This window comes from Triticum urartu, chromosome 4 (assembly GCF_003073215.2).
Source record: "Triticum urartu cultivar G1812 chromosome 4, Tu2.1, whole genome shotgun sequence".
In the NCBI taxonomy this organism is placed as follows: domain Eukaryota; kingdom Viridiplantae; phylum Streptophyta; class Magnoliopsida; order Poales; family Poaceae; genus Triticum; species Triticum urartu.
Genome location: NC_053025.1, coordinates 5,409,674 through 5,425,901, shown reverse-complemented (window position 1 = coordinate 5,425,901; position 16,228 = coordinate 5,409,674). Strand labels below are relative to the sequence as shown.

The following is a 16,228-nucleotide window of genomic DNA, read 5'->3' as shown; positions in this document are numbered from 1 at the left end:
CTACGGCACTGATCCATTCGTGGTCGCTACTCACCCCGACGGAGGCCAGGGAGCATTTGGTTACTGGATCTTTCCGCTGGGAGATGGTAGCTCGGTATATCTTCAACCGGTTTGGATGGCGGTCATGTAATAGGATAGGCATTTAGTTTACCTACCTAATTTTAGCCAGCCGGTTGTGGCATCTTTTCATGGCTAGTTGGTGTTTCTAGCCCGTTTTGGCTCTGTGTGAGCTTTCTTTACTTTTTCATTACTTTTGGAGACCTTGAAACCATGTTCGCACTGCTTTATTTGGTTAATAAGATGGCCGTATGCATCACTCTAATGCAGATGCCGGGGAGTCCCCCTTTTCAAAAAAAAAAAATCAATTAACTCCTGAATGAGAGATTCCTTTAATTAGTTGGTGGGAAACAAGGTCTGACAAGAAATGATGCTGCCGCCGAGCGTGGTAACTAGCGGTGCTACTTGACTACTTGGGTTCAGTTTCTCAAGGCGAGGTGTTAATCTGAAAGATGCTACTGAAAATTGGTAATTTCTAGCTATTAATAATCTTGCAATTAGTAAGCGCTCGTGCTGCAGTAGATATAGAGTGCTGGATCGTGGAGTGGTGCAACTGCAAGAGGATGTTACTGCCACAACTTCTGTGTAAGAAAAGTATGCATGCCAAGACCAAGACCAAGACTTGGAACATACTTTGTCCTAATCATCATCATCTTATAAGTATGTTTCACCTTGTTGGTTGAGGCAACCTGATTGTTCTGGACCTTATTTACAAAGGAAATGCCGAATGATGAGATGGTATACCTTTTTTGTGCGTAGAATACATATTTACCATTTGGTTTTACCGGTTTTGCACGACATCTGCTCTCGAGTTACTTTCTTTCTGAAAAAAGCAAGGAACGGTCTTATATGTAGCCTATAGATTTATTTGTAAAAAAGTTTCCAACACAGCCAAGCGCTTGAGAAATCTTCATAATGCTAAAATAGGTGATACAACCATGGCACTCCATTTTTGTTTCTTGAGTCAGTCTTCGATAGGAATGGCGGTGTCCTGATCCCACTGGCATCCATTCATTCGTGCCTAATTTTTGAGCACCTCATTTGTTCCTCTGGTGTGCATTGCACGGTCGATTGTCCCAATCATAAGAATCTACAGCCACAACTTCTGTGCTTCGGTGAATGAAAAGTATGCATGCCAAGACAAATACCCAGACCAAGACTTGAAACACACTGTGGACCATACATATAATCACACGCTCCTAATCAGTTGCATGATGTGCCTGTTCATTTTCTGAGCATCACAGTTTAGTGAAAGGTCACGCATCAGCTCAATAGTTTCAGTAAAGTTTGTTCAATTGTGCTTTCTCATGTGGTGTATGCAGTTTTAGAGTTTCTTGTCAAACTTATAACTCAGGGAAATTTAATATATAAAAAGAGAATCACATGGCTCACTAATAAATGATAAACCCACCAAGTGGAAATTACTCCATTCCTGATCCCAGGAATACAAAAAGGAACACGGTCTGTTCCTTGAACGACTCTGGTGCCTAATTTTTTAGGTCCTTATTTATTCCTTTGCCGTGCATTGCATGGTTGATTGTCCTACTCAGTAGAAACTCTAGCCACAGCTTCCCGTATAAGAAAAAGTATGCACGCCAAGACCAAGACCAAGACTTGGAAAATACCATAGACCATACATATATTGCGCTTGTTGGTGAACTCAAGATCAGCTCCTCTCCCATCCCGTTGCCATTCACATACACTAGTTGTTCTCTAGCTCGTCCAAACAATATGGCTGTTGAGCTTGGGCATCTCGCCCGAGCAGCCGCAGCAATACTTTGCCTGTTGATTTTCCATGTTACACCGTCTGATTCCCTTGCTAAAGCGAGGGTATCAGGTGGGACTGGAACCTGCATCACCAGGGAGCGGGATGCGCTTCTGTCCTTCAAGGCAGACCTTCTCGACCCCACTGGCCGTCTCTCGTCATGGCATGGCGAAGATTGTTGTCAGTGGGAGGGAGTCCAGTGCAGCAGCAGAACAGGTCATGTCATGAAGCTCAACCTCCGCAACACCTACGAAAATGGCTACAAGTACAACAGCCTGAAACTGGAAAGAGATGAGATGAGCTCCTCTTTGGCTGCTTTGCAACAGTTGAGGTATCTTGATCTGAGTTGGAATGACTTCAATGGCGCAAGCATACCTGCGTCCATGGGCTCTCTGGAGAATCTAAGGTATCTCAACCTCTCGATGTCAGATTTTAGTGGGACAATACCTTCCCAACTCGGTAATCTCTCAAATTTGAAATATCTTGATGTTGGTGGGGATAACAATTCTTTGCAAGCAGTAGATCTTGCATGGTTGTCACGTCTTTCATTGTTGACTTATCTTGACTTGAGCTATGCGGACCTTAGCGATGTGCGGGATTGGGTTCACGTGGTAAACCCGCTTTCTTCTCTCAAGGTGCTTTACTTACAATATTGTGGTCTTAGCCTTACCAATACAGTGCCTGCTAGTTCAAAATCAAACCTCACACATCTTCAAGTCCTTGATCTATCATACAACTGGTTTAACACATCACTAGAGCAAAACTGGTTCTTCTGGGATATGAAAAGCCTTAAGGAGCTTCACCTCTCCTATTGCGAGTGGCATGGACCTATTCCTGAAAAACTAGGAAACATGACAGCCCTTCAAGTCATTGATTTCAGTGGGAATGGTCTTGTGGGTTTGATACCGAGCAACTTAGAAAATTTGTGCAATTTGGAAGTGCTGAATTTAGATTATAACAACATTAATGCAAGCATAGGAGAATTCATGGATCGACTTCCAAGGTGCTCATGGAGTAAAATACAAGTCTTGTCAATGTATAATACAAATCTAACCGGAAAACTACCAATCTGGATTGGGAACATGACCAGTCTTAGTGTTATTTCAGCCAGTCAAAACATGATAACTGGTACTGTACCAATGGGAGTTGGAGCACTTGGTAACTTGACAGTGTTGGATCTCAGCAACAATAAACTTGATGGTGTGCTTATGAAGGAGCATTTTTCAAGCTTATTTAAATTAGAATATCTGGAATTGGGAGGCAACTCCTTGAAAATAGACATCGAACAAAACTGGGTTCCTCCATTTGGACTAAAGTCCATAGACTTAGGGTCATGCCTAGTGGGGCCCCGTTTTCCGGAGTGGATTAGATGGCAGACTGATGTTTATTCTCTTTGTCTTCGAAATGCAAATTTGGATGATGTCATTCCTGAGTGGTTTTGGGTGACATTTTTCCGAACTAAATTCTTGGATGCATCGGGAAACAAGTTGCGTGGTTCCTTACCGGCAAATCTACAACACATGTCAGTGAGAATGTTATATCTTGGGTCCAATATGCTTATAGGTCAAATTCCAGGGCTCCCTGTAAATATATCATATTTGAATCTGTCCTCAAACTCTTTCTCAGGGTCATTGCCATCAAAGCTAAAAGCTCCACTGCTTGAGCAGTTGTTGCTGGCAAATAATCAAATTACAGGCACCATTCCATCATCTATATGCCAATTGACTGAACTGCGACGGTTGGAACTATCAGGAAACAATTTAACAGGAGATGTTATGCAGTGCTGGATGGAGTCAGATAGCAATTCCTCAGTATCCAACACAAACTCTGCGGGTCAATTTGGTTCTGTCATGGTTAGTCTTGACTTGAGCAACAATGATCTCTCTGGTGAATTCCCTAAATTTCTTCAGAGTGCCAAAAATTTGGTATTCCTTGATCTTTCATTCAATAGGTTCTTTGGAATATTGCCAAAGTGGTTACCAGAAAAAATGCCACTGTTGCAAATCTTGAGGGTGAGATCAAACATGTTTAGTGGTCGTATTCCAAAGAACCTTACTTGCCTTGAAAGTCTTAATTATTTGGACTTGGCCCGTAACAATATATCAGGAAGCATACCATGGTCATTGTCAAACTTGAAAGCAATGATAGTCGTATCTCAGAAAGATGCGAAGTACGATTTGGAGGAGAGCATAACAGTCACCACAAAAGACCAAACACGTGACTATACCTATGGAATCTACATGCAACTGGTGAATCTTGATCTGTCATGTAACATTATCGGCAAAATCCCAGACCAGATCGGGAATCTGAAGCAGTTGGAGTCCTTGGACCTATCCTACAATGAGTTATCTGGTGGAATCCCATCAAGTTTGTCGGATCTAACCTCTCTGAGCCACTTGAACTTGTCATACAACAACTTATCAGGCGTGATACCATCCGGGCAACAGCTGCAGGTTCTCGACAACCTGAACTTTACCTACATCGGCAACCCCGGTCTATGTGGCTACCCTCTATCCAAGAACTGCTCTACTAGTACAACTGATGCAAAGCAAAGTGCAGATCATGAAGATGCAGATCATATCTCCTATCTCTACCTTGGGATGGGCATAGGATTTGTGGTCGGCCTTTGGGTGGTGTTTTGCGCCATGTTACTGAGGAGAACCTGTGCGATTGCCTACTTTCAGATCATTGACAAGCTGTATGACAAGGTTTATGTGCGGGTGGCTATAGCTTGGGCTCGCCTCATGAAGAAGAACAATGACGATGCAGCGTGAGGAGCCCGCTTCATGTGCAATTGAACTGCTCAAGATCTGTATGTTAGTACTTCATAATTTGGAGAATAAATTGTGCTTTGGTGTGTGTAGTGTGTACTACTGTGACTATATACTAGTTTCTGGTGGTATTATTAGTTATCTGTAAAGGTACTTAATGTACCGTAGAACAATATATTGTATGGATTGAATCGAATGAAATGTTCCATCAATTTTATAAGATGTCTTGTTCTGTAAACAGACTATTCTAGTCTGATTGTAATGCCTTCAATAATTAATGTACTCGTTTACTGGTCTATACTGATTGTGCAAGCGGATCCTTCCACTTTCATCAATTCATCTTTATCTCTTGTTGTTGTCAACCAAAACCTGAGCTTCAAATTTCCCCATTCTTTTTTTTGAACGGACCAGCTGATGGCTGGCATATATTGAAATCATAGCAGGAAGCAGGCGGGAAAAACAAAGGTGGTGTTCGATCTAGCGATCAAGGAAGAAAAAAAGAGAAAGCTGAAAAGATCAGCAAAGAAACTAGCGGAAGGCTAGACTAGCATGTTAATCTCTCATGGAGGGTCCCAGAAAGGGTGCTCAAGGTGAACTGCTCCTGCTTGGCGCCATAGCTCGAACGTCTTTCTTATGCTCGCCATAGTTTCAGTCATGTTTGCTGTCTTTTGCCTGAAAGTGCACTCGTTCAATCCATTCATTTTAGCTCGATTGGAACATGCAAGCTCACAAACTGTCCAGTCCAGTGACAGCTTAGAATTAGGACTGGCCATGCATGGCCTAGCCATGCATTTCTCAGTTTATATGTTCTGTCAATAACGCTGGTACTTCTCCCTATTAATAAGCAGGATGCGATTGAATTGCCGAAAGCTCTTCAGTGGAAATGGTTATTTCCTGAACAGCTATGGGCTTCCTAAACTGCTTTCAGTCTGCACTTATAATGGAGACAATGTCGTTTTGATTTGCAGGTCTGTATCTTAGTTCCAGCGGATTACAGGAATATCTAATATCTTTAGCCAGATTTTTTAACCTTGGTTCAGTATTGTACAAGTTGGAGGATTAAACTCTCTGTATTGATTATGACTTCACAAGTTACACATATATATACATGGAGTGCAACGGCAGGATAAGGTTACAACTGATCTAGCTAGTCCTAAGGAGACGTGAGCTACGTGCGCCAGTCGTGGGCGCAGGACTCGGGCGTGCGGGTGGCGTGGAGGACGTGAAGGAAGTTGTGTTCCAACACCACCCCCCCCCCCCCCCCCCCCCCCCCCCCCGCAGTCGAAACGGGGTCGCTGAGGACGTTGAGGCTGTCCCGGAACTCGTTGAAGATGGCCGTTGGCAGTCCTTTAGTGAAGATGTCTGCGAACTGAGATGAAGTGGGAACATGCAGAACCTTGACGTTGCCGATGCTGACCCGTTCGCGGACGAAATGCAGGTCGATTTCCACATGCTTTGTTCGCTGGTGCTGCACCGGGTTGCTCGAGAGGTACACGGCACTCACGTTGTCACAGAAGACAACGGTGGCGCGGCGTGGCGGTCGACGGAGCTCGGTGAGGAGTTGGCGAAGCCAGCACGATTCGGCGACGACGTTAGCGACCGCGCGGTACTCGGCCTCCGCACTGGACCGGGACACCGTGTTCTGACGCTTCGAGGACCAAGAGACGAGGTTGGGCCCGATGAAGACGCAGAACCCGGATGTCGAGCGGCGGGTGTCCGGGCACCCGGCCCAGTCGGCGTCGGAGTAGGCGACGAGGTCGTGTGTCGGGGCAGAGCTGTGGATGCGCAGACCGAGGTGGGAGGTGCCATGCACGTACCGCAGGATCCGCTTGACGAGCTGGAGGTGCGGCTCACGTGGATCGTGCATGAAGAGACAGGCCTGCTGCACCGCATGAGTGATGTCCGGCCTCGTCGGAGTCAGGTACTGGAGCGCGCCGGCGAGGCTCCGGTAGAGGGTAGGGTCGGCGACGGGCGCGCCCTCTGAGGCAGACAGCTTGGCGCGGGCGTCGAGGGGCGTGCTGATCGGCTTGCAGGTGAGCATGCCCGCCCGATCGATGACCTCGAGCGCGTACTGCTGCTGCGAGAGGAAGAGGCCGGAAGCAGAGCGCTGCATGTTGACGCCGAGGAAGTGATGCAGCTCGCCGAGGTCGGTCATGGCGAAGGCTTGGTGCAGAGAGTCGATGACGTGGCGAAGGAGAGCGTTGCTGCTGGCGGTGAGGATGATGTCGTCCACGTATAAGAGCAGATACGCCATGGAGTCGCCGCGGTGGAGGATGAACAGCAAGCTGTCGCTGCGGGAGGCGACGAAGCCAAGGGCGACGAGGTGCGCCGTGAACCGCGAGAACCAGGCGCGGGGGGCCTGCTTTAGGCCGTACAGGGAGCGCTGGAGACGGCAGACATGATCCGGGCGGTCGGCGTCGAGGAAGCCGAAAGGCTGCTCGCTGTAGACAACCTCGTCGAGCCGGCCGTGAAGAAATGCGTTCTTCACGTCCAATTGGTGTGGATTGGCCACGAGCTGCTGACGGCGAGGCTGAGGACGACCCGGATGGTGGATCGCTTGACAACGGGGCTGAAGGTCTCGGTGTAGTCGACGCCCTCACGCTGGGTGAACCCACGCAGGACCAGCGAGCCTTGTGGCATGCCAGAGAGCCGTCGGCGTTGAACTTGTGCCTGTAGATCCATTTGCCGCTGACGACGTTCACACCTGCAGGACGCGGCACTAAACACCAGGTTTTATTATGAATCAGTGCATCATGTTCCTCACGCATAGCGGCATACCAGCGGGGGTCTTTTAGGGCAGTGCGGTAGGTTGGAGGGATGGGGGAGAGGATATCTACGATGAGATTAGTATGAGTTTTAGGAAGGGCAAAGCCAGACTTGCCGCGCGTGCGCATAGGATGAGGGCTTTGTGGGGGTGCGATGGCGACGGCGCGCGGTGGGAGCAAGGTGCTGCATGGCGAGGTGCTGCATGGAGCGGTGCTGGACGTGGGAAAAAGGCAGCGAGGGAAGGATTGCATGCGGTCGTGGGGCACGGCGCGTGGGGTGGAGCCGCGTGGCGGAAGGGAAGGGGGCGAGGTGGGAGCGGCATGCGAGGGTGGGGTCCGCGGAGCTGGCGCTGGGGGCGGGCCGGTGGGAGGATGGGACGCGGCGGGGGCGGGGGAGACAGGTGGGCTATTGTGGATAGGCGCGTGATCCGAGGAGGATCTGGAGCTGGTGGGAAACGAGGTAGGTGGGGGCGATCCCGAGGTGTGGAAGGGCGGCGGACGAGGTGGACGGGCGCTGGGATTTTCTGTGGTGGGATCGGGTGCGGAAAGCGTGGATTGGAAGGGAAAAATTGTCTCATCAAATGTTACGTGCCGAGAGGTGTAAACACGCCGAGTGGTTAGGTCGAGGCAGCGGTAGCCTTTATGCGCGGGAGGGCTACCGAGAAGCACACACGGGGTGGATCGGGGTGAGAGTTTGTGGGCGGCGTATGGAGCAAGGTTAGGGTAGCAGAGGCACCCAAAGGTGCGTAGGTCGGTGTAGCTAGGGTGAACGCCATGTAGGAGAAAGTAAGGCGTGAGGTTGTGAACTACACGAGATGGTCGTCGGTTGAGGAGATGGGTAGCCGTGTGGAGAGCCTCGACCCAATATGGTGGTGGCGTGTGAGCCTGAGCTAGGAGAGTGCGAAGAATGTCGTTAGTGGAGCGAATGGCACGTTCGGCCTTCCCATTTTGCGGAGAAGTGTGCGGACACGAGAGACGGAGTACAATGCCTCGGTCGGAGAGAAAAGTGAGAAGGGCGGTGTTGACGAACTCGCCCCCATTGTCGCTTTGAATGCAATGGACAAGGGAGTGGTACTACGTGAGGATGTAGCGACAAAATCGTACAAGAACGGAGGCCGTTTCAGACTTGTTACGTAAAGGAAAAGACCAGGAGAAATGAGTGTAGTCATCCATTATTATAAGATAATATTTAAAACCAAAAAAGCTGGATATAGGCGACGTCTAGAGGTCGCAGTGAATTAACTGAAACGGGAAACTAGTAAAGGAAAGCGATGCTGAAAAAGGTAATCTAGTGTGGCGCCCTCGTTGGCATGCATCACATGTAGGAGATGGTGCGGGCACGTTATTACATGAAGGGGAAATAAAAGACTGCAACGAGGTCTGAGTAGCCCGGCTGGGATGACCGAGGCGGGGGTGCCAAATATCACCGGCGGTGGTGCTGGTGAGGACGGTGGCGCCGGAGCCTAGGAACGGGTAGAGCGGGCCGGAGCTACTGGACCTCATGATTAGCCTCCGAGTGAGCAGGTCCTTCACAGAAAAGCCATAGGGGTCAAATTCGATTGAGCATGAGTTATCAGTAGTGAATTTACGAACAGAGATTAGGTTTTTTACCACGTTGGCAGAGACTAGGACGTGGTTGAGATGAAAGGGTGTGGGAGGGAGAGAGGCATAGCCGAGGGAAGAGGGAGTCATGATGGTGCCGTTGCCTACTATAATGGGAGGAAGATGATGAGCTGAAACATCATAAAGCCGAGTGAGTATACCTGCGTTCCCGGAGATATGTGAGGAGGCACTAGAGTCCAGGTACCAGTCGGCGGCGCCGGGCTGCTGCAGGGACATGTTGCTCATGGCGGAGTTGAGCATGCTGAAGTTGTCCCACGAGCCAGGAGCGGGCGACGGTGGTGGTGGCGCATGCGAGGAGGACGGCGCGCCAGGGTAGAAGACGGGGTATGCCTGCGTCGGGGCAGCGGGGCAGGGCCCGAGGATGCCGGCGGCGTGCGGGGGCACCCACGGAGCACGCCCAGGAGGAGGAAAAGGCGCGCCCCAGGGCGCGAAGTACCCCATCCACGGCGTTTGCCCGCCGGGGAACTGCTGCTGCTGTGGGTGGCGGTCGCCGTTGCCGCGACCAAGACGGCGGCCACGACCGCGGCCATTGCCACGGGCGCGATCAGAGGAGCCGCCGCGGCCAGGGTTGCCCTCGCCGGTGGGCCGAGCGCGATCGCCAGAGGAGTTGCCGGGGAGGCCGCCGGCGTTGGTGCTGATGGTGAGGGCGGTGGCCCCCTCGGTGCGATCACGGGCGTCGAGGGAGATCTCTTCGAGAAGGAGGCGCGAGGGCGCCTGGATGAAGGTGGGGAAGGGTACCTTGAGGGGGAGCACCGAGGCGAGGACGTGGAAGCGGCGCGAGAGCCCGCGGATGAGCTGCAGAGTAAGGGACCGGTCGGTGACCGGTTCGTCCACATCGGCGAGGGCGTCAGCAAGGGCCTTCAGGCGACGGCAGTACTCGCCGACGCGGAGGTCGCCCTGGGTGGTGGAGCGGAACTCGGCCCCGATGTGGATCGCGCGGGCCGGCTGATTGTCGTGGAAGAAGTGAGTCAGCTGGCTCCAAGCGCGGTGCGCCGTTTTGTCCAGCGACTTGATGACATCGTAGAGGTCGTCGGAGATGGACCCGTAGATCCAGAGCAGGATGGTGACGTCGGCGTGGCGCCACGCCACGGTTTGCTGGAGAGGCTCGGAGAAGTGGTCGACGTGCCCCTCGGCATCGTACATGGAGAGCACGCACCTGAAGATCTGTCGCCATTTGGAGAAGTTGCCGGCGGTGAAGTCCAGCTTGAAGTCGAGGAAGTGGCCGATGTTGAGCTGGTGCATGTTGGGGATGCCGTAGGAAGACGAGGCATCGGCGGACGGAGGACGCGTGAACAGGAGGGTGACCGCGAGCGGCGCCGTCGCAGGGGGCGCCGTGGCCACGGGCAGGGACGTCGTGGCAGCAGGAGTCGTAGCAGGGGCGCTGGGGCAGGAGGCCCCGTGGTATCGGGCAGCGGCGCTGAGGCGACGGGGAGGGGCGCTGTGGTGCCCTGCGGAGGAGGAGCAGCGTTGATGGCCACGGGAAGGGTGGGCGCCGAGGAGGACATGGTGAGGTCTCAGGGAGAACTCGCGTCTGATACCAAGTTGAAGGATTAAACTCTCTGTATTGATTATGACTTCACAAGTTACACATATATATACATGAAGTGCAACGGCAGGATAAGGTTACAACTGATCTAGCTAGTCCTAAGGAGACGTGAGCTACGTGCGGGACGAGCCAGTCGTGGGCGCAGGATTCGGGCGTGCGGGTGGCGTGGAGGACGTGGAGGAAGTTGTGTTCCAACAGTACAATAGTATGACCACACACATCTTTGCGTGCGCATCTCTGTAGGTCGCGAGGTCTCTAATGAATGAGAGTGGTTTTTCTCAGTTGGCCTCCCTTTGGCTGGGAAGCGCCAACTTGCTGGTACAGCAGCTTACCCGATGTATAGGCAGCAGGGAATACTTGATGCAATCAGAAGTGATGTAAAGACAGGTGTGCGGTGATCTTGAGGCACACCCTTTCCATTATAATTTGGGGAGCGTGCGTGCTAGCTGTTGACTTTGTGATGGTCCTCACATATACTGATTCATCCTTTTCCAAAATATATATACTGATTCATGTGTTAAAGATTCTCCGCAGCTAGCTGAAGAATGGCTTAATCCTGCTGCAATAGACGAGGTGTTTGAAGGCAGCTAGGGCTACGTGGCAGTCGGTAAACTGTGCCAAGAACATAAGCAAGGCACTTTTCCAAGAAGGTTGGTGCATATTACAAATGCTGAACTATAGAGGTAGGCCAATCGATCATCTCTGCTGCGGCGATGATGTTTCCCATGGTCGATGAGACCATCGTTAACTGAATGTTGTGCAATGTGGCGCTTGCAGGTGCGGCCTGTTGAGCGTGGTGGCACTGGTGGGTGTGTTCGACTACACACACAGGGCACTACTTGGGGTCGGTCGGTCCTCGGGCGGTACAAGGGCTGGGAATGTGTAACCGGAGCTGCTCAAGCAGCAGTAAAAGACTCCAGGCAGGTCCTATGATCCTTCCTCAATCTACCGTCTACGTTCTACTCTGAGTCAGAATGTGAAGCAGTAATGATCAAGGAGAGGTCGCTGATTGATTGTTCACTTGGCTGGCAAAGCAGCAAGAGGGATGTGGATTTTTGAAGCTCAGGCTTTCAGACACCTCTTATTCTTACCCTTCTATGTTGCTTTAATATCTGTGCTACTCGGTGAGTGGGTGTGTATCTTTGCAAAACCGCCGAAGAGGTGAAGTCAAGTGATCAAGCCGGACGGGATGCGGGTCGAGTTAGGTCGGTCGTACGAGAAGGTAGGGAAAAAAAACATGTCTAGTTGAATTTACACTCCGCGTTAGCATATGCCAGTGGCGACGACAACTTGTTTGAAAATATGTAAACAAGGCAAAATCCAACACCATGGATTTATTTCAGGATTTCCGGCGATGCGCTTTCAGTGGGAGGAGACGTTTCCGTCGACGACGAGGCGCCTACGGCGACTTCGTAAATCTCAAGATGATGTGCCGGCTCAGTCTTTCGGAGGTGCTCATAGGGGTAGGGTGTGCGTGTGTGCGTTCATAGCGGTGAGTGTATGCGCGTGTATATGAGCGCTTGTGTCTGTACTAATGCTCAAAAAAAAACAACCTTGGAGTAAAATGTGGTAGCACATTCTAAACGGGATAAACACCATGGCAAAGTTACAAAAAGAGGGTACAGAAATTGAAATTCACAAAGATGGCACAAGAAGCTATCACAAATTGTAAAAGGGTGTGACTAACTCTTATCTAGATGGGAATTAACTAAGTCTCATCTAATTTCTAGAGCATTTGATTTTACGTGGGGGTCATTCCTTCATTTATTTCTTGATTATTAATTAAATGGTATAGGAGCTTGATGAGACTTTGGTGAGAGCTAGCAAATCTGACTATACAAAGCAACAACGAAGATGTGTGGATGAACAACGCCCAGAAAGGATCTTAATTGTCCCCCGCGTCGCCCCTCCCCAAGCGAGGCGACCGGGGGCTCCTCTCCCCTCCACCCAGCGCCCCCTCCCCCTAACCCTCCTCCCGCCGCCGCTGGCCTGCGCCTCGGGCCCTGCCCGCGTGGTGTCGGCGGCGCCAGCGGCCTCGTCATTCCCCGTGTGTGGCGCCCCAGCTCGGGTGGTGGCCACTGGCAACGGTGCTATTCGGTCTGTGGTGGTTCCAGCGACGACGGCTGCCCCAGGCGGCGCTGCTCCGGGTGGTCAGGAGGCAGCAGCGCGGCTACTTGGCGACGGGCTGGCGTGGTGGTTGATGGCGGCGCCCTCCCGGCCCAGATCTGGGTCTAGGCGGGCCTAGCCCAATCTCACCTATGATGGCTCTAGCGAGCGAAGGAGTGGCTTGTGCGGGGGTTGCGGAGATGGCGGCGCACCTACTATAGCGCGGGGACGGGAGCTTCACGAGCCCCTTTCGGGCTCGTCCGGGCCTAAATGGCCTGGTATGCTCCTATTGTTGCCTCCGGTCGGTGACCGCCGAGGGCGGTGGAGGTTGTCCCCTCCTGCGTGGCTGCTGAAGCTGCCGCTCTTGTTCCCGACTACTCCCTATCGGCTTCGTTGGTCTCGCTTTGTTGACCATGGTGAGGCGGCAGTAATGATGGCAAGACCGTGGTGGCGCATGTTGGTGGGCGGCTAGATTGGTGGAACACGTCGGACCGTTCAGGGTTGTGGGTGTTTGGCGGACGTGAGAAATCCCTGCCAGCTTGTCGGCACCGACGCGGTGACGCCCGTGAGCGCAGCCGTTCCTTCCTGAAGGGCGTCGGGTATTTCCCTTCCCCACGCCCATCCGCGTACCGGAGGAAAACCTAGGACCAGTTCGGACAGTAGCGTCGTCATGGCCATCCTTCCTGAAGGTGTTGCGTAGTATGTAGAGGTTCAAGGTGCTGGGAGTTAGGTGGAAACTCTCCAGTGGGTGCAACGGTTGCGGGTCATCATCGCTTTCGTCGGTCGGACGTTGTAGACATTAGTTTCTCTCTTCTTTCTCTTTTTGTTTCTTTTGTGCGTGTTTGTGTTGTTTGCCTCAGCATTGGACTCATTGTTGTATTGGGTGGTTGTTATATCTATATAGCAGGGCAAAGCCTATTTCGTCATAGCCAAGATGTGTTGATGAGTTGGACTTTTTTTTTTGTTTGGGAAACATTGGACTTCTTGCTGGACTTGGACTCATCCAGGGACCAGGCCCAGCATACATATATGAATTTAAGCAATAGCAGCCCAACGAAACCAAAAGAGCCGGAGATCGAGGAACCAACATATCCAACTCCGCGCGCGAGATCGATCTCGGCGTCCATGGCGGCCGAGGAGAACCATCCCGTTCCATGGCGCGGTCCCCTGCCATACCACGAGCCCTACGACGAGCTGATCACGGAGCCGGAGCTGTGGCGGCAGCCAGAAGAGCCATTCCCCAGGCAGTTGGAAGACGGCGGCCAGCCTTCTGACAAGCCCATAGAGTTGCTGGAGTTGTTCCCCGTCCGGCCGCTTCACGACGACGGCCAGCCGCGCGACAACCGCAAAGAGTTGTTGGACCTGTTCCCCGTCCGGCCGCTTCACGACGACGATGCTGCTGCTGCTGCGGGTCGTGCCGCTCCTCCACCGACGGCGTGGTGGGTTCCTCTGCCGCCGGCTGCGGCGGATTCCCACCAACTCCAGCCGCTGCCGCTGGGGGAGGAGGGTTATGATCTCTTCGCTGCTCCTCCGCCACCGGCATGGTGGGCTCCTCTGCCGCCGGAGGAGGGTCATGATGTCTTTGTCTTGGACCCGCTGGGAGCGTGGGTTCCTCTGCCGCCGGCTGCGGTGGATGGCCACCAGCTCCTGCAGCCGCCGCTAGAGGAGGCAAGTTACGATGTGCCACTGTGGAGGTGGGTTTCTCCCGAGACGGAGGAGGGGGGTGTGTTAGGATGATCTCCACCGTGTGAGTCCAACAGCCCACTGGGCCCTTAGATCCGCGCCCTGATCGGGGGCGCTAAACCCACTATGGGTGACGGCCCCCTGTCACCTGCACTATATAAAGTGGTTGGGGCCGGCGGCTCGCATCACAAGGTTCATTGCGACGCCGTACACCCCACCTACATCCCCTACCGATCTAGGGTTAGTGCAGTGCTGACGGAAAGCACCGCCACCGCTACTCTGCCATCACCGGCGCCGGCTCCATAGCCGGCAACCAGAGCTCCTCGAGCCGCAAGGAGAAGGTAGGTTCACCGGATTAATCTACCCTACCCGATCCACAGATCTAACAATGGTATCAGCCAGATTGGGTTAGATTTTCTGGGTTTAAAAGTAATCACAGAAAGTTATCACCTCCTCTGGAACCCTAGAACAGAGCAAAGCAAATTTCCACCGGAGAAGGGCCTTGGGCTCGCCGGCAAAGATGCGCCGCCGCAAGGCCGCGCCGGTTCCTCTCGATCCGAACGAGCATCGGCAAGCCGAGCCGTTCGGACGAAGAACAACCCCGCGAGGGGCAAAGTACACCGCAGCCAAACCGCTCGACGGCGGCGCGCTCACCGCAAGGGGAACGCGCAGCTGGCGAGGGGGATGGCCACGGCGCTGCATCTCGCCGTCGTCATTTACTCTGATGAGAGGTGGAGACGGACAGAGGGTTGAAAGAAGGGGAACGGGAAAGGGAAAGGATAAAACAGAGGGTCACGCGCGCAGCGCGGTGGCTTCAGTTCGTCGTCGGCGGCGGCTAGAAATAGCTTGCCGGTGGCCTCGGGCCCTGGCCGCGGAGACAGTTCGGCCCCGCCCTCTCTGCAACAGGAAAGAGAAGGGGAACGGGAGGAAGGAGAAGCGAGCGCGAGGCCCGCGCGGCGCGGTGGTCTTCGACCCCGTCGCCGGCGGCCCGGCTGAGCGCTGCAGGTGGCCCGCCATCGCCGTGTTCGAATGAACAGAGGAGGCGAGCGAAGCGGAAATGGGCTAGGGTTTCCCCCGACGGGTGCTGCCCGATTTTTGTTCACCCGATCTGCACGCGTGGCCGTCGGATGGCAACTGGTGGCTGCGATTAACCCTAGCCGGTGCCACGGGCCTTTTTGGACCGAAAGTGGCAGAGGCCGGCCTCGGCAGCTTGGGCGCAGGAGCCGGACCAGGCCAGCCGCTGCCGGGCCGTGGCCAGCCGCCGTGGGCGCGCGCGCGGGCCGCTGGGTCGACGCCGCAGCCGCACGCCGGGCCAGCTGCCATTTATTATTATTATTTTTAATAGTTTTAGTCCAGTTTTTGGGCAGTTTTTCAAATAGTTTTTCTATGCCAATTTTTCCAACGAAAATTTTGTCTTAGTAAATAGAAAATTAAACAGAAAAAGTTTCTAAAAAAAGAGAAAATTTTCAGAAAAAGAAATGTTCATGAATTTTACAAATAAAAAAAAAGAAGTTCATGAATTTTTTATTTGGTCAAAGAAAAGTTTCTATAAAGAATAAAAAGTTCATGATTTTATTCATGTTTTCCGCTGCAAATAAAAATAAAAGTGCTTTTTTAAAAAAGTGAATAGAACTAAAGTAAAAGATTAAATTGTTGCTTCTCTAATGCATTTTTGAACCAATCGGTTGAAATTGCTTAGAGAGTAAAAGAGTATAGAATTGGTTTCTGAATAGATTCAGAAAGTTTCCGCTGCAAAGAAAAAGTATTATCCTCCAATTAAATTGGAACCAACGGGAAAATTTAATTGGATGGAGACAGATTTTGTTTGAGAGAAGTTTTTTTCACTTGTGGGTGATAATCAGAATTCGAGAAGTAGTTCTGCTATGACAGTGAAAGATATTATTGATGTATT

At 52.2% G+C, this 16,228-nt stretch overlaps 1 protein-coding gene across 1 annotated transcript; it reads left to right on the top strand.

Annotated features, from left to right (window-relative positions):
- The first annotated feature begins 1,702 nt into the window (after window positions 1-1,702).
- On the top strand, window positions 1,703-4,891 carry LOC125550166 (receptor-like protein EIX2). Its single transcript, XM_048713092.1, has one exon. It carries the CDS (start codon window positions 1,789-1,791, stop codon window positions 4,594-4,596), a length of 2,808 nt encoding a protein of 935 aa, XP_048569049.1. The 5' UTR covers window positions 1,703-1,788; the 3' UTR covers window positions 4,597-4,891.
- Window positions 4,892-16,228: the final 11,337 nt, after the last annotated feature.

Coding starts and splice junctions, on each gene's coding strand:
- LOC125550166 (XM_048713092.1), top strand. CDS start 1,789: ATGGCTGTTGAGCTTGGGCATCTCGCCCGAGCAGCCGCAGCAATACTT.